The 27,098-nt window shown below is 43.8% G+C and overlaps 1 protein-coding gene across 1 annotated transcript in view; it reads left to right on the top strand.

Annotated features, from left to right (window-relative positions):
* NEURL1B (neuralized E3 ubiquitin protein ligase 1B) overlaps positions 1-26,863 on the top strand; it is a 78,010-nt gene extending 51,147 nt beyond the window's left edge. Inside the window, exons 4-5 of the mRNA XM_077265786.1 lie at positions 18,052-18,171; positions 23,113-26,863. Of these exons, the coding sequence (XP_077121901.1) occupies positions 18,052-18,171; positions 23,113-23,354 (362 nt within the window). The 3' untranslated portion in view covers positions 23,355-26,863. The remainder of the gene's footprint in view (positions 1-18,051; positions 18,172-23,112) is intronic.
* Positions 26,864-27,098: the final 235 nt, after the last annotated feature.

Here is a 27,098-nt window from a genome sequence, read left to right as displayed (position 1 = left end):
AATGTGACACCTTACTCCAAAATTGTGGTACAAAGGAAGCCAACTAGTAGGTGGTGGAAGGCTGCACAACATTGTGTAAAGATTTATCATCCAGGATGATCAACAGTGATAAATTTGGCACATTTAAGACGTCTGGTCTCACTTAGTGGGCAGAAGTAATAAATAAGTGTCAGAGCAGACGAGTAATATAGATTTTTTTTTTTGCTGTTGTATTTTCATTTATTTGTTATGACAGTAAAATGAAGTGTTTATTTGACATCTGGACAGCGGCAGAGCACATGAACTTACTGGATGGGATATTTCTGGAGGATCAGCAGCACAGATGTTGGTTTTTGGGTACAGACACTCGCACACATGTATTTCCAGATTCCCCTCCACGCTTCCTGTCCGTCTCTACTAGTCCATGAGACAGTGCGCTTTTCCCAAGACCTTACATGCGCCCCTGCCCCATGTGTGAACGCGCGTCCTGGCAGCGACACATAGCGTTATTTGTTATGGCGTCTGTGTACATTCTTACCACAGATGTTCTCTCCTCCAAGTGGAGGAGGCTTCTGCCGAGATAATGTGGGAATCGGTTCTTGTAGCTACTGCCATGATGTCAGCGCAACCTCTGCCTCCGGGTCCCAGCAGATTCCTTGTAAGGAGCTGGAAACACAATGGAAAGTTAGAAAACAGATCAATTAGAAACTGATAAATTCCACAATTCTTCATTTCAGTACTCTTAGTGAATATACAGCAGTCAACTAAAAAGCTAGAGACTCCCTGACTTAGTCATTTTTTCGCAGTTTATGTAGCACCTGCAGTGTCCATAGCACAGTACACAGATTATAATGACTAGCATCATTGTCCACTTATCCCTGTAGGGTGGTAAAAACACACCAGCTTTACATGGACAAGTTTCTCTCTGCCGCTGCCTTCATGCAAGAGCTTTTCCTATTATACACATTATTATTGGTGGGCTAAAGAAAGGTGGGACCATATCCAGTGACAGGTCATGTAGGTTCTGAAAAATTACTTCACTTTTTCCACTATAAGAACAGTGGACCCCAAATTATCTATCTATCTATCTCATATCTATCTGTCTATCTCCTTCCTTCTACCTATAGATCTAGCTATCTCCTTCCTTCTATCTCCTTCCTTCTATCTATAGATCTATCTATCTCCTTCCTTCCATCTCCTTCCTTCCTTCCATCTCCTTCCTTCCATCTCCTTCCTTCCTTCCTTCCTTCTCCTTCCTTCCTTCCTTCCATCTCCTTCCTTCCTTCCATCTCCTTCCTTCCTTCCTTCCATCTCCTTCCTTCCTTCCTTCCTTCCATCTCCTTCCTTCCATCTCCTTCCTTCCTTCCTTCCTTCCATCTCCTTCCTTCCTTCCATCTCCTTCCTTCCATCTCCTTCCTTCCTTCCATTTCCTTCCTTCCATCTCCTTCCTTCCTTCCTTCCATCTCCTTCCTTCCTTCCTTCCATCTCCTTCCTTCCTTCCTTCCTTCCATCTTTTTCCTTCCTTCCTTCCATCTCCTTCCTTCCATCTCCTTCCTTCCTTCCTTCCATCTCCTTCCTTCCTTCCTTCCTTCCATCTCCTTCCTTCCTTCCTTCCTTCCATCTCCTTCCTTCCATCTCCTTCCTTCCATCTCCTTCCTTCCTTCCTTCCATCTCCTTCCTTCCTTCCTTCCTTCCATCTCCTTCCTTCCTTCCTTCCATCTCCTTCCTTCCTTCCTTCCTTCCATCTCCTTCCTTCCTTCCTTCCTTCCATCTCCTTCCTTCCTTCCTTCCATCTCCTTCCTTCCTTCCTTCCATCTCCTTCCTTCCTTCCTTCCATCTCCTTCCTTCCTTCCATCTCCTTCCTTCCATCTCCTTCCTTCCTTCCTTCCATCTCCCTCCTTCCTTCCTTCTCCTTCCTTCCTTCCATCTCCTTCCTTCCTTCTCCTTCCTTCCTTCCTTCTCCTTCCTTCCTTCCTTCCTTCCTTCCTTCCTTCCATCTCCTTCCTTCCTTCCTTCCTTCCATCTCCTTCCTTCCTTCCATCTCCTTCCTTCCTTCCTTCCATCTCCTTCCTTCCTTCCTTCCTTCCATCTCCTTCCTTCCTTCCTTCCATCTCCTTCCTTCCTTCCTTCCATCTCCTTCCTTCCTTCTCCTTCCTTCCTTCTCCTTCCTTCCTTCCATCTCCTTCCTTCCTTCCTTCTCCTTCCTTCCTTCCTTCTCCTTCCTTCCTTCCTTCTTCCTTCCTTCCTTCCTTCCATCTCCTTCCTTCCTTCCTTCCTTCCTTCCATCTCCTTCCTTCCTTCTCCTTCCTTCCTTCTCCTTCCTTCCTTCCATCTCCTTCCTTCCTTCCTTCTCCTTCCTTCTCCTTCCTTCCTTCTCCTTCCTTCCTTCCTTCTTCCTTCCTTCCTTCCATCTCCTTCCTTCCTTCCTTCCTTCCTTCCATCTCCTTCCTTCCTTCCTTCCATCTCCTTCCTTCCATCTTTTCCTTCCTTCCTTCCTTCCATCTCCTTCCTTCCTTCCATCTCCTTCCTTCCTTCCTTCCATCTCCTTCCTTCCTTCCATTTCCTTCCTTCCTTCCATCTCCTTCCTTCCTTCTCCTTCCTTCCTTCCTTCTCCTTCCTTCCTTCCTTCCATTTCCTTCCTTCCTTCCATCTCCTTCCTTCCTTCTCCTTCCTTCCTTCCTTCTCCTTCCTTCCTTCCTTCCTTCTCCTTCCTTCCTTCCTTCTCCTTCCTTCCTTCCTTCTCCTTCCTTCCTTCCTTCCTTCCTTCCTTCCTTCCTTCCATTTCCTTCCTTCCTTCCATCTCCTTCCTTCCTTCTCCTTCCTTCCTTCCATCTCCTTCCTTCCTTCCTTCTCCTTCCTTCCTTCCTTCTCCTTCCTTCCTTCCTTCTTCCTTCCTTCCTTCCATCTCCTTCCTTCCTTCCATCTCCTTCCTTCCTTCCATCTCCTTCCTTCCTTCCATCTCCTTCCTTCCTTCCTTCCTTCCTTCCATCTCCTTCCTTCCTTCCATTTCCTTCCTTCCTTCCATCTCCTTCCTTCCTTCCTTCCATCTCCTTCCTTCCTTCCATCTTTTTCCTTCCTTCCTTCCATCTTTTTCCTTCCTTCCTTCCATCTCCTTCCTTCCTTCCATCTCCTTCCTTCCTTCCTTCCTTCCTTCCATCTCCTTCCTTCCTTCCATCTTTTTCCTTCCTTCCTTCCATCTTTTTCCTTCCTTCCTTCCATCTCCTTCCTTCCTTCCATCTCCTTCCTTCCTTCCATCTCCTTCCTTCCTTCCTTCCTTCCTTCCTTCCATCTCCTTCCTTCCATCTCCTTCCTTCCATCTTTTTCCTTCCTTCCTTCCATCTCCTTCCTTCCTTCCATCTCCTTCCTTCCTTCCATCTCCTTCCTTCCTTCCTTCCTTCCATCTCCTTCCTTCCTTCCTTCCATCTTTTTCCTTCCTTCCTTCCATCTCCTTCCTTCCTTCCATCTCCTTCCTTCCTTCCATCTCCTTCCTTCCTTCCATCTCCTTCCTTCCTTCCATCTTTTTCCTTCCTTCCTTCCATCTCCTTCCTTCCTTCCTTCCATCTCCTTCCTTCCTTCCATCTCCTTCCTTCCTTCCATCTCCTTCCTTCCTTCCATTTCCATCTCCTTCCTTCCTTCCATTTCCTTCCTTCCTTCCATCTTTTCCTTCCTTCCTTCCATCTCCTTCCTTCCTTCCTTCCATCTCCTTCCTTCCTTCCTTCCATCTCCTTCCTTCCTTCCATCTCCTTCCTTCCTTCCTTCCATCTTTTTCCTTCCTTCCTTCCTTCCATCTCCTTCCATCTCCTTCCTTCCATCTCCTTCCTTCCTTCCTTCCTTCTTTTTCCTTCCTTCCTTCCTTCTTTTTCCTTCCTTCCTTCCATCTCCTTCCTTCCTTCCTCCATCTCCTTCCTTCCTTTAATCTCCTTCCTTCCTTCCTTCCATCTCCTTTTTTCCTTCCTTCCTTCCATCTCCTTCCTTCCTTCCATCTCCTTCCTTCCTTCCATCTTTTTCCTTCCTTCCTTCCATCTTTTTCCTTCCTTCCTTCCATCTCCTTCCTTCCTTTAATCTCCTTCCTTCCTTCCTTCCATCTCCTTTTTCCTTCCTTCCTTCCATCTCCTTCCTTCCTTCCATCTCCTTCCTTCCTTCCATCTTTTTCCTTCCTTCCTTCCATCTTTTTCCTTCCTTCCTTCCCATCTCCTTCCTTCCTTCCATCTCCTTCCTTCCTTCCATCTCCTTCCTTCCTTCCTTCCTTCCATCTCCTTCCTTCCATCTCCTTCCTTCCTTCCTTCCATCTTTTTCCTTCCTTCCTTCCATCTCCTTCCTTCCTTCCTTCCTTCCTTCCATCTCCTTCCATCTCCTTCCTTCCTTCCATCTTCTTCCTTCCTTCCTTCCATCTTTTTCCTTCCTTCCTTCCATCTTTTTCCTTCCTTCCATCTTTTTCCTTCCTTCCTTCCATCTCCTTCCTTCCTTCCATCTCCTTCCTTCCATCTCCTTCCTTCCTTCCATCTCCTTCCTTCCTTCCATCTCCTTCCTTCCGTTCCATCTCCTTCCTTCCTTCCTTCCTTCCTTCCATCTCCTTCCTTCCTTCCTTCCTTCCATCTTTTTCCTTCCTTCCTTCCATCTCCTTCCTTCCTTCCTTCCATCTTTTTCCTTCCTTCATCTTTTTCCTTCCTTCCTTCCATCTCCTTCCTTCCTTCCATCTCCTTCCTTCCTTCCATCTCCTTCCTTCCATCTTTTTCCTTCCATCTTTTTCCTTCCTTCCTTCTCCTTCCTTCCTTCTCCTTCCTTCCTTCCTTCCTTCCTTCCATCTCCTTCCTTCCTTCTCCTTCCTTCCTTCCATCTCCTTCCTTCCTTCCATCTTTTTCCTTCCTTCCATCTTTTTCCTTCCTTCCATCCATCTCCTTCCTTCCTTCCATCTCCTTCCTTCCTTCCATCTCCTTCCTTCCATCTTTTTCCTTCCATCTTTTTCCTTCCTTCCTTCTCCTTCCTTCCTTCCTTCTCCTTCCTTCCTTCCTTCCTTCCTTCCTTCTCCTTCCTTCCTTCCATCTCCTTCCTTCCTTCCATCTCCTTCCTTCCTTCCATCTTTTTCCTTCCTTCCTTCCATCTTTTTCCTTCCTTCCTTCCATCTCCTTCCTTCCATCTCCTTCCTTCCTTCCTTCCTTCCATCTTTTTCCTTCCTTCCTTCCATCTTTTTCCTTCCTTCCTTCCATCTCCTTCCTTTCTTCCATCTCCTTCCTTCCTTCCTTCCTTCCATCTCCTTCCTTCCTTCCTTCCTTCCATCTTTTTCCTTCCTTCCTTCCATCTTTTTCCTTCCTTCCTTCCATCTTTTTCCTTCCTTCCTTCCATCTTTTTCCTTCCTTCCTTCCATCTTTTTCCTTCCTTCCTTCCATCTTTTTCCTTCCTTCCTTCCATCTTTTTCCTTCCTTCCTTCCTTCCATCTCCTTCCTTCCATCTCCTTCCTTCCTTCCTTCCTTCCATCTCCTTCCTTCCTTCCTTCCTTCCTTCCTTCCTTCCATCTCCTTCCTTCCTTCCTTCCATCTCCTTCCTTCCATCTCCTTCCTTCCTTCCTTCCATCTCCTTCCTTCCTTCCATCTTTTTCCTTCCTTCCTTCCATCTTTTTCCTTCCTTCCTTCCATCTTTTTCCTTCCTTCCTTCCATCTTTTTCCTTCCTTCCATCTTTTTCCTTCCTTCCTTCCATCTTTTTCCTTCCTTCCTTCCATCTTTTTCCTTCCTTCCTTCCATCTTTTTCCTTCCTTCCTTCCATCTTTTTCCTTCCTTCCTTCCATCTCCTTCCTTCCTTCCTTCCTTCCTTCCAACTCCTTCCTTCCATCTATAGATCTATCTATCTCCTTCCTTCTATCGATCTAAATAGAAAAGACAAATAGCAGCACAAACTTGAGCAGATTTTGGGTGCAATACTTTCTGAATAATGCAGTTGTCAAACGCAAAATTTAAATAGAAAAGCATCAGGCAGCACTCCAGTTCAAGAAAAATATTGGACTTTAATCCAGCACCAAGTGGTGCAATGTTTCGACCTCACAACACTGTCTTTGGTGCTGGACTAAAGTCCAATACTTTTCTTGAACTGGAGTGCTGCCTGATTTTATATATATATATATATATATATACTGAAGAGATCGACGTTGCCTGGGCATAGTAAATATCTGTGGTTAGTCATAGCACCTCACTTCTCTTATTTTCCCATGACGCCTCTCATTTTCCCCATCACATCTTTCATTTTCCCCCTCACATCTCTCATTTTCTCCCTCACACCTCTCATTTTCCCCCTCACTCATCTTATTTTCCCCCTCACTCCTCTCATTCCCCCCTAACACTTGTCATTTCGACCTCACATCTGTCATTTTCCGATCACTCCACTATTTTCCCTCACTCCTCTCATTTTGCACTCACACCTTTTCATTTTCACCTCACACCTCTCATTTTCACCTCAGTATATACATGTTTGTCATCTCCCTTATATATAGTATACACCTGTATGTCATCTCCTGTATATAGTATATACCTGTATGTCATCTCCTCCTATATATAGTATATACCTGTATGTAATCTCCTGTATATAGTATATACCTGTGTCATCTCACCTATATATAGTATATATATATATGTGTCATCTCCTCCTGTATATAATATATACCTGTATGTCATCTCCTCCTATACATAGCATATACCTGTATGTCATCTCCTCCTGTATATACTATATACCTGTAGGTAATCTGCTCCTGTATATAGTATATACCTGTGTGTCATCTCCTCCTGTATATAGTATATACATGTATGTCACCTCCTCCTGTATATAGTATATACCTGTGTGTCATCTCTCCTGTATATAGTATATACCTGTGTCATCTCCTCCTGTATATAGTATATACCTGTGTCATCTCCTCCTGTATATAGTATGTACCTGTATGTCATCTCCTCCTCTATATAGTATATACCTGTGTCATCTCTCCTGTATATAGTATATATGTGTGTGATCTCCTCCTGTATATAGTATATACCTGTGTGTCGTCTCCCCTGTAAATAGTATATACCTGTGTGTCATCTCCTCCTGTATATAGTATATATCTGTATGTCATCTCCTGCTGTATTAGACCTCGTTCACACGTTATTTGGTCAGTATTTTTACCTCAGTATTTGTAAGCTAAATTGGAAGCCTGATAAATCCCCAGCCAACAGTAAGCCCACCCCCTGGCAGTATATATTAGCTCACACATACACATAATAGACTGGTCATGTGACTGACAGCTGCCGGATTCCTACATGGTACATTTGTTGCTCTTGTAGTTTGTCTGCTTATTAATCAGATTTTTATTTTTGAAGGATAATACCAGACTTGTGTGTGTTTTAGGGTGAGTTTCGTGTGTCAAGTTGTGTGTTGAGTTGCCTGTGGCGACATGCGTGTAGCAACTTTTTGTGTCGAGTTGCATGTGACAGGTTAGTGTAGCAAGTTGTGTGCAGCAAGTTTTGCGCATGGCGAGTTTTGCGCTTGGCGAGTTTTATGTGTGGTGCCTTTTGAGTATGTGCAAGTTGTGTGAGGCAACTTTTGCATGTGTTGCAACTTTTGTGCATGTGGCAATTTTTCCGCGTGTGCAAGTTTTGTGTGTGGCGAGTTTTCCATGAGGTGAGTTTTGCACGTGTGGCGAGTTTTGCGCGTGGCGAGTTTTGAGTGGTGACTTTTGTGTTTCGACTTTTATGTGGCGAGGTTGGTGTATGTGTGGTGAAATGTGCGCTGAGGGTGGTATATGTGTTCGAGCACGTGGTAGTGTGTGGCGCATTTTGTGTGTGTGTTCATATCCCCGTGGTGGTGTGGTGATTATCCCATGTCGGGGCCCCACCTTAGCAACTGTACAGTATATACTCTTTGGCGCCATCGCTCTCATTCTTTAAGTCCCCCTTGTTCACATCTGGCAGCTGTCAATTTGCCTCCAACACTTTTCCTTTCACTTTTTCCCCATTATGTAGATAGGGGCAAAATTGTTTGGTGAATTGGAAAGCACGGGGTTAAAATTTCACCTCACAACATAGCCTATGACGCTCTCGGGGTCCAGACATGTGACTGTGCAAAATTTTGTGGCTGTAGCTGCGACGGTTCAGATGCCAATCCCGGACATACACACATACATACATACACACATACAGCTTTATATATTAGATAGATAGATATACATGTGTATACACACACACACACACACACACACACACACACACACACACACACACACACACACACACACACACACACACACATACATACATACATACATACATACATACATACATACATACATACATACATACATACATACATATACACACACACATATATACATATACACATACACCAGGTATTCACACTATTTGGGACCAGCGTCATCTCTCCACCACTCCTCCTGTGTTTTGGCTGCAGTAGTGACATCAGTTCGGCATCTCACATCACCGCTGAAGCCAATCACTGAGCTAAGTTGCTCTGTCAATGTAAATAGTGAAATCTTCTGCGCTCAGTGATTGGCTTCATCATTAATTCACACTGATGTGACAAGATCCTGAACACTAAGAATGTAGAAGAGCCGGGACCAGACCTGGGGAGAGCGCTCTGTTATATATCAAAGCATTTGGGATTCCACTTTTATTTACGTGGACCCCACACTAAAATAAATGTTTGACTACATTTCCTGTTTAATTTATTCTTCCTGTTAGTCTACATCTTTTTTGCATTATTGTGAAACAAGTCTGTATTGTAGAAATCTTAGAGACAACATAGGGGCTTGAACTGGTGGCGGGATAAAGCTCCACCCCTTTGCAGAGGGGGCAGGACAGTGGGGAGAGGCTCCTGCTGCAGCCAGTCGTTTTACATGTCACATACAAGATGGTGATGAGGAAGAGGGGACACAGCTGATCTCCTAAGAGTCACAAGATATCTCTATATATTTATCAGTTTTGCCATAATTCAAATATGGGACAATATAGGATCAAAGAAAAGGAAGAGAAATTTTCTTAGATTGGCTTAAAATATTTAGTTGTGCATTTTCTGTGTTTAGTGTTCCTGTTTATTTTGTTTAGTAAATCAGAGCATATACTGTGTGCACAATTATTAGGCGAGGGAGTATTTTGACCATATCCTAATTTTTATGCAGATTTCCAACTCCAAGCTGTATAAACTTTAAAAGCTTATTGGATGAAGCAGATCAGGTGACGAGTAATGAGGGCGGGTGTAGACTAAGGATACAACACCTTTTATCAAGGTGTGCAGAATTATTAGGCAGCTTGTTGTCTTCGGGTAAAATTGGCCAAAAAAGAGATTTGACTGACTCTGAAAAGTAAAAAATTAAGTCTTACAGAGGGATGCAGCAATCTTGAATCTAAGATATTGGGATGTGATCACAGAACCATCAAGAATAAATATCTGAATAGTTTTTCAAAGGTTTTATGGATTGATGAATGACTCTTGATGGCCCACATGGATGAGCCTGAATGAATCAGTAACTGGCAAATACCTCGACTTCCACTTAGACACCAGCAAGGTGATGGCTGGGTACTGCTATGGGCTGGTAATATTAAAGACAAACTAATTGAACCTTTTCGGGATGAAGAATGACTTGGTCAACTCCCAAACCTACTACCAGTTTTTAAACCCTTTCTTCAAGCAGTGGCACAAGATAAAGTCTGCATTTTTCAAGCAAACCATGATTTTTATGCAGGACAAAGCTCTATTGCATGAGTCCATCTCCTCTGCTTGGCTGTCAGTGTGCGGGCCTTAAAGATGAAGGAATAAAGAAATGGCCCCCTTCCTCCCCTTACCTAAACCTTATTGAGAACTTGTTGTCCCTTCTTAAACGGGAGATTTATGGAGCAGGAAAACTGTCTCCTCTCTGATCAGTGTTTGGGAGGCTGTGGTTGGTGCTTCCCGAAAAGTTGATTAACAGATTAAGAAACTGAAAAACTCCATGGATGGAAGGCTTATGGCTGTCATTTAAAAGAAGGGTGGCTTTGTTGGTCACTGATATTTTTTTATTTTGTATATTTTTAGTTTGGTTATTACTCTGTTAAACAGATGAAAATACAGTTATATGAAAAAGTTTGGGCACCCCTATTAATCTTAAGCTTAATGTTTTATAAAAATTGTTTTTTTTGCAACAGCTATTTGAGTTTCATATATCTAATAACTGTTGGACACAGTAATGTTTCTGCCTTGAAATGAGGTTTATTGTACTAACAGAAAATGTGCAATCTGCATTCAAACAAAATTTGACAGGTGCATAAGTATGGGCACCCTTATCATTGTCTTGTTTAAAATACTCCTACCTACTTTTTACTGACTTACTAAAGCACTTTTTTTGGTTTTGTAACCTCATTGAGCTTTGAACTTCATAGCCAGGTGTATGCAGTCATGAGAAAAGCTACTTAACGTGGCCACTTGCAAGTTGTTCTCCTGTTTGAATCTCCTCTGAAGAGTGGCATCATGGGCTCCTCAAAACAACTGTCAAATGATCTGAAAACAAAGATTATTCAACATAGTTGTTCAGGGGAAGGATACAAAAAGCTGTCTCAGAGATTTAACCTGTCAATTTCCACTGTGAGGAACATGGTAAGGAAATGGAAGAACACAGGTCTTGTTAAGGCCAGAAGTGGCAGGCCAAGAAAACATCAGAAAGGCAGAGAAGAATGGTGAGATCAGTCAAGGACAAACCTCAGACCACCTCCAGAGAGCTGCAGCATCAACTTGCTGCAGATGGTGTCACTGTGCATCGGTCAACTATACAACGCACTTTGCACAAGGAGAAGCTGTATGGGAGAGTGATGCAAAAGAAGCCGTTTCTGCAAGCACCCCACAAACCGAGCCGGCTGAGGTATGCAAAAGCACATTTGGAGAAGCCAATTTCTTTTTGGAAGAAGGTCCTGTGGACTGATGAAACCAAGATTGAGTTGTTTGGTCATACAAAAAGGCGTTATGCATGGCGGCAAAAAAACACAGCATTCCAAGAAAAACACTTGCTACCCACAGTAAAATTTGGTTGAGGTTCCATCATGCTTTGGGGCTGTGTGGCCAATGCCGGCAACGGGAATCTTGTTAAAGTTGAGGGACGTATGGATTCCTTTCAGTATCAGCAGATTCTTCACAATAATGTTCATGAATCCGTGACAAAGTTGAAGTTACACAGGGGATGGATCTTTCAGCAAGACAATGATCCAAAACACCGCTCCAAATCTACTCAGGCATTCATACAGCGGAACAATTACACTGTTCTGGAATGGCCATCCCAGTCCCCAGACCTGAATATCATTGAACATCTGTGGGATCATTTGAAGAGGGCTGTCCATGCTCGGCGACCATCAAACTTAACTGAACTGGAATTGTTTTGTAAAGAGGAATGGTCAAAAATACCTTCATCCAGGATCCAGGAAATCATTAAAAGCTACAGGAAGCAACTAGAGGCTGTTATTTTTGCAAAAGGAGGATCTACTAAATATTAATGTCACTTTTCTGGTGAGGTGCCCATACTTATGCACCTGTCAAATTTTGTTTGAATGCAGATTGCACATTTTCTGTTAGTACAATAAACCTCATTTCAAGGCAGAAACCTTACTGTGTCCAACAGATATTAGATATATGAAACTGAAATAGCTGTTGCAAAAAAAAAACCAATTTTTATAAAACATTAAAGGGAACCTGTCACCCCGTTTTTTGAAGATGAGCTAAAAATAGCGTTAAATAGGGGCAGAGCTGGGCGTTACATTAGTGTCTTTTGTGTGCCTTTATTACCCACTTATGCTGCTGAAATATCTTTGTAAAGTCGCCGTTTTCTGCTGTCACTCACGCTGGTCTGGTCCTATGGGCGTGGTGACAGCGCTGTTTCTCCCCCAGATCAGGCTCACCATTCCGTTGGTGGCGTAGTGGTGTGCGCATGTCCAACAGAGAATATCCACTGCCCAGGAGATGAAAAAGAGCGCGATCTGCGCTATTCAGCCGTTTACTGGTGGGCGCAGCCATTTTTCTGTGGCCGCGCGTGCGCAGATGGAGCGCTCTGCTGCCCGGGGCTTCAGGAAAATGGCCGCCGCGATCTCCATCTGCGCACGCGCGGAATCCCGCGGCCATTTTCCTGAAGCCCCGGGCAGCAGAAGAGCGCTCCATCTGCGCACGCGCGGCCACAGGAAAGATGGCCGCGCCCACCGGTAAACGGCTGAATAGCGCAGATCTCGCTGTTTTTCATCTCCTGGGCAGTGGATTAGCCTTTTGGACATGCGCACACCACTACACCACCAACGGAATGATGAGCCTGATCTGGGGGAGAAACAGCGCTGTCACCACGCCCATAGGACCAGACCAGCGTGAGTGACAGCAGAAAACGGCGACTTTACATAGATATTTCAGCAGCATAGGTGGGTAATAAAGGCACACAAAGACACTAATGTAACGCCCAGCTCTGCCCCTATTTAACGCTATTTTTAGCTCATCTTCAAAAAACGGGGTGACAGGTTCCCTTTAAGCTTAAGATTAATAGGGGTGCCCAAACTTTTTCATATAACTGTATGCAAGTGAGATGGGAAAATTTACGTTTTTCATTTAGTTACATAATTCTGCTCACTAATACTTGCTCATTAATTCTGCACACAGATGTTCGCTAAGGAAGGCAAAACCTCACTTTTACTTTCTTAACCCCTTAGCGACCTTTGACGCATACGCTGCGTCATGAAAGTCGGTGCCAAAGCGACCTATGACGCAGCGTATGCGTCATGGAGGGATCGCGTCCCTGCAGATCGGGTGAAGGGGTTAACTCCCATTTTACCCGATCTGCAGAGACAGGGGGAGTGGTGCTTCAGCCCAGGGGGGGTGGCTTCACCCCCCCGTGGCTACGATCGCTCTGATTGGCTGTTGAAAGTGAAACTGCCAATCAGAGCGATTTGTAATATTTCACCTAAAAAACTGGTGAAATATTACAATCCAGCCATGGCCGATGCTGCAATATCATCGGCCATGGCTGGAAAACCTGAAGTCACCCCCCCCACACCCACCGATCGCCCCCCCAGCCCTCCGTTAGTCCTCCGGTCCCCTCCGTCCGCCTGCCGGCTCCCCCGTCCTGCTGTCCGCTCCCTCCTTGCTCAGGATCCCCCCCCCCCTGTGCTCCGATCACCCCCCCTGTGCTCCGATCCACCCCCCCACCACCCCTTCATACTTACCGATCCTCCCGGTGTCCGGCCGTCTCCTCGCTGGGCGCCGCCATCTTGGAAAATGGCGGGCGCATGCTCAGTGCGCCCGCCGAATCTGCCAGTCGGCAGATTCCTTACAGGTACATTTTGATCGCTGTGGTAGGTTCTATCACAGCGATCAAAATAAAAAAAATAATAAATAACCCCCCCCCCCTTTATCACCCCCATAGGGACAATAATAAAATAAAGAATTTTTTATTTTTTTTTTTTCCACTAGGGTTAGGGTTAGAACTAGGGTTAGAACTAGGGGTAGGGTTAGGGTTACGGGTAGGGTTAGGGGTAGGGTTATGGCATGTGCACACAGAGCGGATCGGCCGCGGATCCGCAGCGGATCGGCCGCGGATCCGCAGCGGATCCGCAGCGGATCGGCCGCGGATCCGCAGCGGATCGGTAGCGGATTGGCAGCGGATCCGCAGCGGATTGGCCGCGGATCCGTAGCGGATTGGCCGCTGCGAATTCGAAGCAGTTTTCCATCAAGTTTACAGTACCATGTACACCTAAGGAAAACCAAATCCGCTGTGCCCATGGTGCGAAAAATTCCGTGCAGAAACGCTGCGTTGTATTTTCCGCAGCATGTCAATTCTTTGTGCGGATTCCGCAGCGTTTTACACCTGTTCCTCAATAGGAATCCGCAGGTGAAATCCGCACAAAACAACACTGGAAATCTGCTGTAAATCCGCAGGTAAAACGCAGTGCCTTTTACCTGCAGATTTTTCAAAAATCGTGCGGAAAAATCTCACACGAATCCGCAACGTGGGCACATAGCCTTAGGGTTAGGGTTGGAATTAGAGTTAGGGTTGGAATTAGGGCTAGGGTTTGAAATAGGGTTAAGATTAGGCTTGTGGTTAGGGTTACGGATAGGGTTAGGAGTGTGTTGGGGTTACAGTTGTGGTTAGGGTTGGGATTAGGGTTACGGTTGGGATTAGGGTTAGGATTAGGGTTGGAATTAGGGTTACGGGTGTGTTGCGGTTAGGGTTGTGGTTAGGGGTGTGTTGGGGTTAGGGTTGTGATTAGGGTTATGGCTACAGTTGGGATTAGGATTAGGGGTGTGTTGGGGTTAGTGTTGAAGTTAGAATTGAGGGGTTTCCACTGTTTAGGCACATCAGGGGTCTCCAAACGCAACATGGCGCCACCATTGATTCCAGCCAATCTTGCGTTCAAAAAGTCAAATGGTGCTCCCGCCCTTCCAAGCCCCGACGTGCGCCCAAACAGTGGTTTACCCCCACATTTGGGGTACCAGCGTACTCAGGACAAACTGGGCAACAACTGTTGGGGTCCAATTTCTCCTGTTACCCTTGCAAAAATAAAAAATTACTTGCTAAAACATAATTTTTGAGGAAAGAACAATTATTTTTTATTTTCACGGCTCTGCGTTATAAACTTCTGTGAAGCACTTGGGGGTTGAAAGTGCTCACCACACATCTAGATAAGTTCCTTGGGGGGTCTAGTTTCCAAAATGGGGTCACTTGTGGGGGGTTTCTACTGTTTAGGCACATCAGGGGCTCTGCAAATGCAATGTGACGCCCGCAGACCATTCCATCAAAGTCTGCATTTCAAATGTCACTACTTCCCTTCCGAGCCCTGACGTGCGCCCAAACAGTGGTTTACCCCCACATATGGGGTATGAGCGTACTCACAACAAACTGGGCAACAAATATTGGGGTCCAAATTCTCCTGTTACCCTTGTGAAAATAAAAAATTGCTTGCTAAAACATCTTTTTTGAGGAAAGAAAAATGATTTTTTATTTTCACGGCTCTGCGTTGTAAACTTCTGTGAAGCACTTGGGGGTTGAACGTGCTCACCACACATCTAGATAAGTTCCCTTGGGGGTCTAGTTTCCAAAATGGAGTCACTTGTAGGGAGTTCCTACTGTTTAGGCACATCAGGGGCTCTGCAAACGCAACCTGATGCCCGCAGAGCATTCCATCAAAGTCTGCATTTCAAAACGTCACTACTTTCCTTCCGAACCCCGACGTGTGCCAAAACAGTGGTTTACCCCCACATATGGGGTATCAGCGTACTCAGGAGAAACTGGACAACAACTTTTGGGGTCCAATTTCTCCTGTTACTCTTGCAAAAATAAAAAAATTCTGGGCTAAAAAAATATTTTTGAGGAAAGGAAACACATTTTTTATTTTCACGGCTCTGCGTTATAAACTTCTGTGAAGCACTTGGGGGTTCAAAGTGCTCACCACACATCTAGATAAGTTCCCTTGGGGGTCTAGTTTCCAAAATGGAGTCACTTGTAGGGAGTTCCTACTGTTTAGGCACATCAGGGGCTCTGCAAACGCAACCTGATGCCTGCAGAGCATTCCATCAAAGTCTGCATTTCAAAACGTCACTACTTCCCTTCCGAACCCCGACGTGTGCCAAAACAGTGGTTTACCCCCACATATGGGGTATCAGCGTACTCAGGAGAAACTGGACAACAACTTTTGGGGTCCAATTTCTTCTGTTACTCTTGCAAAAATAAAAAAATTCTGGGCTAAAAAAATATTTTTGAGGAAAGGAAACACATTTTTTATTTTCACGGCTCTGCGTTATAAACTTCTGTGAAGCACTTGGGGGTTCAAAGTGCTCACCACACATCTAGATTAGTTCCTTGGGAGGTCTAGTTTCCAAAATGGGGTCACTTGTGCGGGAGCTCCAATGTTTAGGCACACAGGGGCTCTCCAAACGCGACATGGTGTCCGCTAATGATTGGAGCTAATTTTCCATTCAAAAAGCCAAATGGCGTGCCTTCCCTTCCGAGCCCTGCCGTGCGCCCAAACAGTGGTTTACCCCCACATATGGGGTATCATCGTACTCAGGACAAACTGGACAACAACATTTGGGATCCAATTTCTCCTATTACCCTTGGGAAAATAAAAAATTCTGGGCTAAAAATCATTTTTGAGGAAAGAAAAATTATTTTTTTATTTTCACGGCTCTGCGTTATAAACTTCTGTGAAGCACCTGGGGGTTATAAGTGCTCACTATGCATCTAGATAAGTTCCTTGGGGGGTCTAGTTTCCAAAATGGGGTCACTTGTAGGGGAGCTCCAATGTTTAGGCACACAGGGGCTCTCCAAACGCGACATGGTGTCTGCTAACGATTGGAGCTAATTTTCCATTCAAAAAGTCAAATGGCACGCCTCCCCTTCCGAGCCTTGCCGTGCACCCAAACAGTGGTTTACTCCCACATATGAGGTATCGGCATACTCAGGAGAAATTGCCCAACAAATTTTAGGATCCATTTTATCCTGTTGCCCATGTGAAAATGAAAGAATTGAGGCTAAAAGAAATTTTGTGTGAAAAAAAAAGTACTTTTTCATTTTTGCGGATCAATTTGTGAAGCACCTGGGGGTTTAAAGTGCTCACTATGCCTCTAGATGAGTTCCTTGGGGGGTCTAGTTTCCAAAATGGGGTCACTTGTGGAGGAGCTCCAATGTTTAGGCACACAGGGGCTTTCCAAACGCGACATGGTGTCCGCTAACGATGGAGATAATTTTTCATTCAAAAAGTCAAATGGCGCTCCTTCCCTTCCGAGCCTTACCATGTGCCCAAACAGTGGTTTACCCCCACATGTGAGGTATTGGTGTACTCAGGAGAAATTGCCCAACAAAATTTAGGATCCATTTTATCCTGTTGCCCATGTGAAAATGAAAAAATTGAGGCAAAAATAATTTTTTTGTGAAAAAAAAGTACTTTTTCATTTTTACGGATCAATTTGTGAAGCACCTGGGGGTTTAAAGTGCTCACTATGCTTCTAGATAAGTTCCTTGGGGGGTCTAGTTTCCAAAATGGGGTCACTTGTGGGGGAGCTCCAATGTTTAGGCACACGGGGGCTCTCCAAACGTGACATGGTGTCCGCTAAAGATTGGAGCCAATTTTTCATTCAAAAAGTCAAATGGCGCTCCTTCCCTTCCGAGCCCTGCCGTGCGCCCAAACAGTGGTTTACCCCCACATATGAGGTATCAGCGTACTCAGGACAAATTGGACAACAACGTCCGTGGTCCAGTTTCTCCTTTTACCGCTGGGAAAATAAAAAAATTGTTGCTAAAAGATCATTTTTGTGACTAAAAAGTTAAATGTTCATTTTTTCCTTCCATGTTGCTTCTGCTGCTGTGAAACACCTGAAGGGTTAATAAACTTCTTGAATGTGGTTTTGAGCACCTTGAGGGGTGCAGTTTTTAGAATGGTGTCACTTTTGGGTATTTTCAGCCATATAGAACCCTCAAACTGACTTCAAATGTGAGGTGGTCCCTAAAAAAAATGGTTTTGTAAATTTTGTTGTAAAAATGAGAAATCACTGGTCAAATTTTAACCCTTATAACTTCCTAGCAAAAAAAAAATGTATTTCCAAAATTGTGCTGATGTAAAGTAGACATGTGGGAAATGTTATTTATTAACTATTTTGTGTCACATAACTCTCTGGTTTAACAGAATACAAATTCAAAATGTGAAAATTGCAAAATTTTCAAAATTTTCGCCAAATTTCCGTTTTTTTCACAAATAAACTCAGAAATTATCGACCTAAATTTACCACTAACATGAAGCCCAATATGTCACGAAAAAACAATCTCAGAATCGCTAGGATCCGTTGAAGCGTTCCTGAGTTATTACCTCATAAAGGGACACTGGTCAGAATTGCAAAAAATGGCAAGGTCATTAAGGCCAAAATAGGCTGGGTCATGAAGGGGTTAAATATTCAGATTTATTAACTTTTGGATTGACAGATGGCACTGTAGTGGTTCTATAATAAAATTATTTATCAAAAATACAAATTGCCTAATGACTATGCGTGGTGTAGACATGTTTTGAATAAAGCTTCCGATAGTTTCATAATCTTCTTCCTCCTTCCTTTAGGAACTGTACAGTCCAATGTGCTTTCTCCATCTGGATCTCCAAGTGGTTCCCAGTATGACAGCGATTCAGATATGGCCTTTAGTGTGAACCGCTCCTCTTCAGCTTCTGAGTCATCTTTAGGTATGTAGGATACAAATATAAGTCATTCATTTGTCACCTCTCCAGAAAATATTGCAACAAATGGGAGGATGGTTGGATGCAGCCCGACACAAACCTGCATGTTACCCAGTATTCTCTACAACAGGGGTGCACAACATTTTTCAGGCCAAGGGTCACATTGCCATACTAAACAAATCCTGAGAGCCACCAAAAAAATGTAAAGGGGCAATTACATGAATACAGCACCAGAACCACTGTTGGTACATCAATCATCACTAGAACCAAGTTTTGAGGAGGATTTGTAGAGTTTCTGCTAAAAAAAAAAAAATAAATTAGTGTGAACACACATTAACTTAAACAGAGTTTTTGGAGCAGTAATTTGCCAAATCTGCCTCATAATCTCAAATATCTAAGTTTTTGAGGATTTTTAAGTTTTAACATAGCTATGAAGCACATTATTCATTGCTGCATGTGTACAAGTTCAGAACCACAGTCAGCACATGAATGCAGCTCCAGAACCACCGTCGATACAGTTATGCTCTAAAGTTTACATACCCCACCAGAATTTTTGCTTTCTTGGCCTTTTTTCAGAGGATATGAATTTTAACACCAAAACTTTTTCTCCACTCATGGTTTGTCTCTTTTTAAATCATAATGAGTGATTCATTACTTAAATTTAAGAGGGGACTGGATACGTTTCTGGAAAAGTATAATGTTACAGGATATATATATCAGATTCCTTGATAAGGCGTTGATCCAGGGAACTAGTCTGATTGCCGTATGTGGGGTCGGGAAGGAATTTTTTTCCCCATGGTGGAGCTTAAGGCCCCGTCACACATAGCGAGATCGCTAGCGAGATCGCTGCTGAGTCACAAGTTTTGTGACGCAACAGCGACCTCAGTAGCGATCTTGCTATGTGTGACACGTACCAGCGACCAGGCCCCTGCTGCGAGATCGCTGGTCGTGTCGGAATGGCCTGGACCGTTTTTTGGTCGTTGAGGTCCCGCTGACATCGCTGAATCGGTGTGTGTGACACCGATCCAGCGATGTCTTCACTGGTAACCAGGGTAAACATCGGGTTACTAAGCAAAGGGCCGCGCTTAGTAACCCGTTGTTTACCCTGGTTACCAGCGTAAATGTAAAAAAAAACAAACAGTACATACTCACCATCTGATGTCCGTCAGGTCCCTTGCCGGCTGCTTCCTGCTCTGACTGAGATCCGGCCGTACAGTGAGAGCGCAGCACAGCAGTGACGTCACCGCTGCGCTCTGCTCTCACTGTACGGCGGCTCAGTCAGAGCAGGAAGCGGACGGCAAGGGACCTGACGGACATCAGATGGTGAGTATGTACTGTTTGTTTTTTTTGGTAACCAGGGTAAACATCGGGTTACTAAGCGCGGCCCTGCGCTTAGTAACCCGATGTTTACCCTGGTTACCCGGGTGCTGCAGGGGGACTTCGGCATCGTTGAAGACAGTTTCAACGATGCCGAAGTCGTTCCCCTGATCGTTGGTCGCTGGAGAGAGCTGTCTGTGTGACGGCTCCCCAGCGACCACACAGCGACAAAACAGCGACGCTGCAGCAATCAGCATCGTTGTCTGTATCGCTGCAGCGTTGCTGTGTGTGACGGGGCCTTTACTGTTTGCCACATGGGTTTTTTTTGCCTTCCCCTGGATGAACATGTTAGGGCATGTTAGGTTAGGCTAAGGGTTGAACTAGATGGACTTTAAGTCTTCCTTAAACCTTAATAACTATGTATAATGACAACCCAAAACATCCAAATGACCCTGATCAAAAGTTCACATACCCTGGTGATTTTGGCCTGATAATATGCACAGAAGTTGACACAAATGGATTTCAATGGCTACTAAAGCTAACATCCTCACCTGTGACCTGTTTGCTTGTAATCAGTGTGTGTGCATAAAAGCTGAGTGAGTGTCTGGGATCCAGACAGACTCTTGCATCCTTCATCCAGCCACTGACAGTTATGGATTGTGAGTCATGGGGAAAGCAAAAGAATTGTCAATGGATCTACCGGAAAAGGTAGTTGAACTGTATAAAACAGGAAAGGGATACAAAAAGATATCCAAAGAATTGATAATGCCAGTCAGCAGTGTTCAAACTGTGATTAACAAATGGAAAATCAGGGGATCTGTAAAAACAAAACCACGGTCAGGTAGACCAATAAAAATGTCGTCCACAACTGCCAGGAAAATTGTTCTACTTTATAGATAACATCTGTTCTGATTTTAAGTCGTTCACCTTCTTTTCTTCTCCATTTTTTTCCAAACGCTATGAGATTTCATGCACTGAGTTCATCTCTCCAGACTTCCCCCTTCTCCTTCTTCAGCAGTACATCCCGACATTGTGCCCTTAAATATAATAGTAACATTATACTGCCCCATAAATATAAATATCTCTTATGCTCTGCCTCTGAATAAATAATTGCCCCTCATTGTCATTCCTACACAAAATATCTCCCCCATGCTGCCCCTCTCTCTGATAACCCCCACACTGCCCATCTCTATAATTATACCCTCCTCACTACCCCTCTCCATAATTAACCCCATACTGCCTCTCTCCATAATTAACCTCTCACACTGCCTCTCTCCATAATTAACCCCTCACACTGCCCCTCTCCATAATAAATCCTTCACACTGTCCCTCTCAATAATAAACCCCCTCACAGCCCCCCTCCATCATATACCTCCTCACAGCCTTTTGCCATAATAAATCCCCACACTGCCCCTTTCAATAATATCATCCCCAAATGCTCCTTTTCAGTAATTCCATAATGTCCTTCATTGCCTCAAAATGTCCTCCATTACCTTTTTTTGTGCCCTTGCAGTAAACCCAACCCTTTTGCCCTGGCCCCTTCCTCTAGAATAAAGCACATTTCACCTTCAGCTCCCAACTTCTACTCTACCTGTGCGGCCCCTCTCCATAATATATCCCTCTCCATAATGTCCCCCCACACAGCCCTTCTCCATATTATTCCCCCCACATTGCCCCCTGTCCATACCGCCACCCCCCCACACAGACTATAAGCCTCTCCATAGTAACACACACCCTCTCCATAATATACCCCCACCCTCACACACTGCCACACTCCATAATATACCCCCCGCCCTCATACTCTGCAATATATCCCAACTGCTCCTTTCCATAATATTCCCTCCACATTGCTGCCCTCTTCATAAAGTCCACCCACACTACTACCCCTCGCTCATGTGTCTTGTTAGTTACACACACACTGCCATCCCTTAGGTCTCCTCATCTAAAATTATGTTTAAGCACGTTTAACCTTTGGCTTCTCCGTGGAGTGCTTACCGAGATCCGACGTCTCTGCTGCCTATGCAGCGCAGGCAGCAGTGTGGTGACCTCAGCAGTAAGCTGACCTCCTCACGTTGTTGTTCGTCTTGGTTGGGGCTTCTCTGTCCTAGCCCCGGTGCCACAGTGTTCAACTGTATTTGTGTCTAAAAGATGCGATTACATTTGAATATAGGAGAAATGATAGATTGCAGCAGAGTGATGACCTCAGCAGCATGCTTACCTCCTCACCTTGTTGTGCGTCTGGGTTGGGGCTGCTCTTCCCTAGCCCCGGCGCCACAGTGTTCAACTGTATTTGTGTCTAAAAGATGTGATTACATTTGGCACCAGGACTAGTGAGCGTGTCTTCTTGACTTGAGTTTTTTCATTTTCTGTCACCTAAACTATAACTTATTACCGCTCCCTATATGAAATGCTGTGCTCTGTATTCTGGTCTGTAAATCTCCAGCTAAACGTGGGCATAACGCTACTCAGATATCACAGGGTGAGGGTAAAACTGTGGCAATGCTTTATTGAAACACAAAACAGGCAGATAACACGTAGAACCGTCCCAGCAAAATACCCCAAGATGGTGCACATTAGTGTCTCACCCTTCCGCTGACTCGCCGGGATAATGGCAGCTGTACCTCAATGAGTCCATTGAGGTACAAGGCCAGTTGACCTGAGAGTCCCAACCTGGCTTCTCTGAACATCTCCATGGAGTCAGGTGACAGGCGGGTCCCAATCCTGGCTTTCTCCAAACATATCCCTGGTTCAGCGATGGTTAATGGGACATATATACGTATTCTTCCAACCGGGGCCAAGGTCTCCTAGTTTGTTACCTGTAAAAAGATAGATCTGTGTCCCTCGTGATGGAGCCATAATGTATTGGCAGCAGTCCTGTAGGTCTCTCTCTCTTTTTATCCTTAACAATTGTCCTTCCTTCAATATTGACATAGAGGGTGAGAGTGGAGATGTGATCAAGTAGCATTGCTTGATTAATCTATTCGCATAGTTTTTCCTCCTTTGTTTGCGAAGTCACCAAACTATCTGGCCTACACAATGCATAATTAGTATATCAGTAAACATCACTAGTCATCAAGGATAAGAGCACAATGTTATATGAAATGTCAGCTTACAAGGCAATATTACAGGTTACACAAGCAAAAGTCTGTTTTGTAGACTAACATATGAATTCAAAAGTCAACATACAGATATCAGTCTATACTTCCTGGCTTGCTAAAAATAGTCTTCTGGTTAATTAAGATACAATGCTGTCTCCACAGCCACCATACTCATTAGATGCCTGTTGGCCAAATATGCTTTGGCTGATCTTTCGGCCAGCTGCCATCTTGCCCAACTCTGTCATACACAGGAACGCTTATTCAGCCAAGCGCTCCTATGTTCTTAATGAGATGGCTGCCATCGGACAAGTCTGATGGCAGCTTATCTCCTGGAGAACAAAGCGAGCTGCAGACCAAAGTTGGATTTGCCGGATTCTTGACTTTCCCGAAAATCAGTTTTCAGGGGCCATCATACACCTGAAACAATCATACGAACTTGTCAATATATTAGAATATGTATTGGTGAGGGGGGGTTTTAGTGGGGTTCTTTGAAATTACAAAATCCCTTACCATTTTCATTTCCCATTTACAGTGACTGCTCCTAGTTCTCCGCTGAGCCCACCCGTATCTCCAGTGTTTGCACCGGAACCTCAAGGAAGTAAAGATGGAGAATGTGCAGTGTGCTTTGATAATGAAGTCGAAACGGTCATCTATACTTGTGGCCACATGTGTCTGTGCAGCAGTTGTGGGCTGAAGTTGAAGAGGCAAATGAACGCGTGTTGCCCCATCTGCCGGAGGGTGATAAAAGACGTCATCAAAACATATCGTCCTTAAAAATTGAGTCTGGCGTTTCACAGGGATGTATTGTGTGCTGACTTTTAAGAAAATATAGAGTCCAATCAGGGATCTGCCCTCAGTGGAAAACAATGCTTTATATATTGGCTCTGGGATTAAACATAATAGTAGTAATGTGGCACAATACTGACGTGCCAGTGTCCTTACTCATGGCCAGTTGATTAAGGAAAACCTCTAGTACAGGGTCACAAAGCAATTGTTCAGGTTGTCCTTATTAAACCATCCAGCTCACCATCGTTATGGTTGTGGAGGTGCCTTTACTCAGGGGTGCAATGAGACCAAAATGATATTCCCCAAGGCCCCTTTAAGTGAATCATCATTTATCAGTACATAAAGTAGTGCCTTCCAATGTCATAAACCAGGCGCAGGGAATCTGGCAGAGACGTGACTTCAGATTTTCATCTCCACCCAAGTCTCTGCCAGTACCAGATTGGGATCAACACCATTAGCAGTATTGTCCACATTATGGACCTTGTTTGAGAATTACAAGAAACATTTTAAAAGCATGATTTTTTTCCCAGCAGTTGGATTACCAAACCACTACACTATACCATATTTATACAGCCTTGTACAAAGTGTCAGGGGTGGTGGTCCATGAGCTCCATTGGTCTAGTGTCATAACTAAAAAGGAATGATGCTCTTTGATCTCAATCATCATTGTAATTTCTGAGACTCTTGTTCTGGTCATGCTGATTTCTGTCTTCATCTATAGTAATAGCCCATGAGAACTCCCTTAGGGAAGAAACACCAAGAAACTCATGACCACCGGAGTTTTCGAGATGCTCACATGACTGCAACTAGTCTACGATGTGAAGTTTGATGCCTCCATATATCGCAACGATGTATTTGGTGAGAACTAGATTTAGATTTCTGCTAGAATTTTTAGTCAAGATTATCCCAAAATTCATAGTCTGGTGCCTTATTGACATAGTCAACTGGAATCGAGGACACACAGTTGAAAGACACTGGAACTGGTTTCCATGGGTTGATCTGTCTTAGTTTTGCTGCTCATTACACTTTGCAACCTGTTTGGCAGGTTCCCATTGCTCTACATTATTTGTAAAAAGCCCGGTAATGTTGAGGTCTTGTAGACAATTATCCTCTTGCGTCTGTTGAGTGCTGCAATAGTTTATTTACTGTTTCTCCATTCAAGCAGATAGTTGTCAAAATTTTATACGGATGCACACTTTGGGGCCTGATTCATCACTGCATTTTTGCCAATTTTATCTGAGTGAATAACTCTCAATTAGTGACTTGGGAGGATTTGCGCGTTTAAAAAAGTTGGAACATTTTTGCAAAAATGTACTCCAGTCTCTCTTTAAATTATTTTTTTTAAAGACAGAAACAAAGACCATTTTTTGTTCAAAACTTATGAAAAACATGAGCCACTTTAAAGAATTTTGCGCAGAAAAGGCAATGAATATCACAAGATAAAAAAATATATAAAGGCAAATGATGAATCTGAATCTGTGTGGCATTTGTTGGATTCTAGTCATCCGTTCCATAGACAATCTATTTTATGATGTAGATAATAAGCAAGTGGTGCTTTAGCCTCACTCCTTATTCTCATATGAAAGGGAAAAAGATGCTTTTTACCAAGAAAACCCCAGTGCAACCTCCTACACAAGGTGGAAGTAGCCATTACGAATTTACTAGGAACCAGCGACTTTTACCTTTTATTGTGCCTAAGTGATGTGACGGGTTTTTAGTGACTGGTTTGACTGTGTTTTCATGGTTACTGCACCGTTATATACCCTGCAATGTGAGCGGTATGTCTCACCTCATTGTCCCCAGGTTCCTCGTGGGACAGTGGAGTTAAGTGAAGTTTTGTATCTAGGATGCCTTGATTAAAAGAAAACCAGGATTCCAGAATATACACGATAGTGTGTAACGCAGTAAATGGAACTTGCTTTCCAGTCAGTGGCTCCCGATACTCCACCTAGAAAGCAGGCTAAGCCTGATCAGTAAGTCAAGATGTAATTTTAAGACTCCCAAGACCCTTGAGGCTGACGGCAAAGACCGCAGCCTTTTCAGTGAACGAAGCATTCGATATCTTTCTATATTTCTATTGTGTGATGTAGGCCTTCTTGCTGAGGTAGCACAGCAGGCAATGTGTTAGCTAGCCGGGTGTTGTGTTTCTTGTGTGTTACAGTATCTGACCTTTGTATCAAGGTTACCTATAGAATAGCTTGGAGCGGATTTTAACATTTGGACGTAGAGAACGGATTGTGGTATCTGAAGGTGCGGTATGTGTAGAGAAGGACTTCTTAGGGTTCTAGGCATGTTAGTTAAAGAGAATTCTGTAGAGATCATGACTTTTTAGAGGAATCTGATTAAGGCTAGTTCCATACACTGATCCCTGATGGCTAATGGAATTCACGAGACCTATGATCTTTTTGTCACATTCATCCATTGACTTCTATGGAAGAAGTTACAGTATTTGCGGTGTTCGAGACGGGATGGGGCCAAGCCTGATTGGAAAAATTGGAAATTTGACAATCGTACAACTGCTGATATTCGTGGGAATTTGTGTATACACAGAATAGTTATTTGCACAATACACCTGCACAATTGACCAGCTCAAAATGGTGATCAAGCCTTTTTTTTCCTGTAAAGGCCTGTAGAATGAAGAATATGGTCAGGGTGGTCTTCCCTAGAAGATTAGTTTTAGCCATATCTCCACTGTCCTGTAGTTGTAGGGTTTTGGGGATTATATTTGAACTCAGCAAATTAAAAAAAGGAGTTCTGCTAAAGTGTAATAGGTACAATATCATACACGCAAACGTAATCCCTATGTGCGGGCATCCGCTGCTGGTGATGTTTATGTAATATAAGGGAATTACGGACAAGTCAACCACTCTATAAACCCAGGATTGTAAAATCATTGATTCCTCACACAAAATCTTCCCCATGTTGTGCCTCCCACGTCTCAATTAACATGCCAAAATAATCCGTCCACCTTTTTTTCACCCCAGTAATTGGATTGGGTTTATGGTGTACCTCTCTCTCCTACTCCACTCTCCAGAAAGACAATCGTTGTAAAACTGTTATTGATTTGTAACTTTAAATGGATTGGTAAATACTTTGTATAGACGATGTCTGTGCCTTATTGAGCTTGTTTGTGCACTTTTTATATACAGACGCCATGTTATAATAAAACACTAAAAGTTACCCAACTATAACACACATTCATGTTTTATAACGTGTCACTGAAGACCTTTGTTTTGATAATTCAGTGAACCTTGTACCTTTCACCTTTATTCCCCAGATCTTTAGCCATTTTGTTTTTCAAATATAGAGATAATTTGTAGTTATTTACTGTGATGCCCGTACCGCATTGTATGCTTATATATAGTCTGTATTCAAGACTGAATATTGGTTGTCTGTTTTTGCACTTTTCATTTTTGTGTTGTGCTTTTGTTTTGTCATTGTACATTTTTATCTGTTCCAATATTTCTGTTCAAAAGCAAATAAAAAGTTGGCTTGTAGATCAGTGGTGTTGTCTTTTATATGACTTTATTGGAGCCATGAAAAATATTAAAATTTGAGTCCATAGTGGTTGAAAGCTTATTAATGGTGAACTGAAGAGAAGGTAACTAGTGATGAGCGAACACGCTGGGATAAGGTGTTATCCGAGCATGCTCGGGTGCTAAGCGGGAGACTTTGTTGTGCTCGAAAAATGTTTGAGCCCCTGTGCCTGCATGTCTCACGGTTGTTGGACAG

The sequence above is a fragment of the Ranitomeya variabilis genome, chromosome 5 (genome assembly GCF_051348905.1).
Source record: "Ranitomeya variabilis isolate aRanVar5 chromosome 5, aRanVar5.hap1, whole genome shotgun sequence".
Lineage (NCBI taxonomy): Eukaryota > Metazoa > Chordata > Amphibia > Anura > Dendrobatidae > Ranitomeya > Ranitomeya variabilis.
The sequence above is the reverse complement of the archived record's forward strand: the minus strand, read 5'-3'. Positions and strand labels throughout refer to the sequence as shown.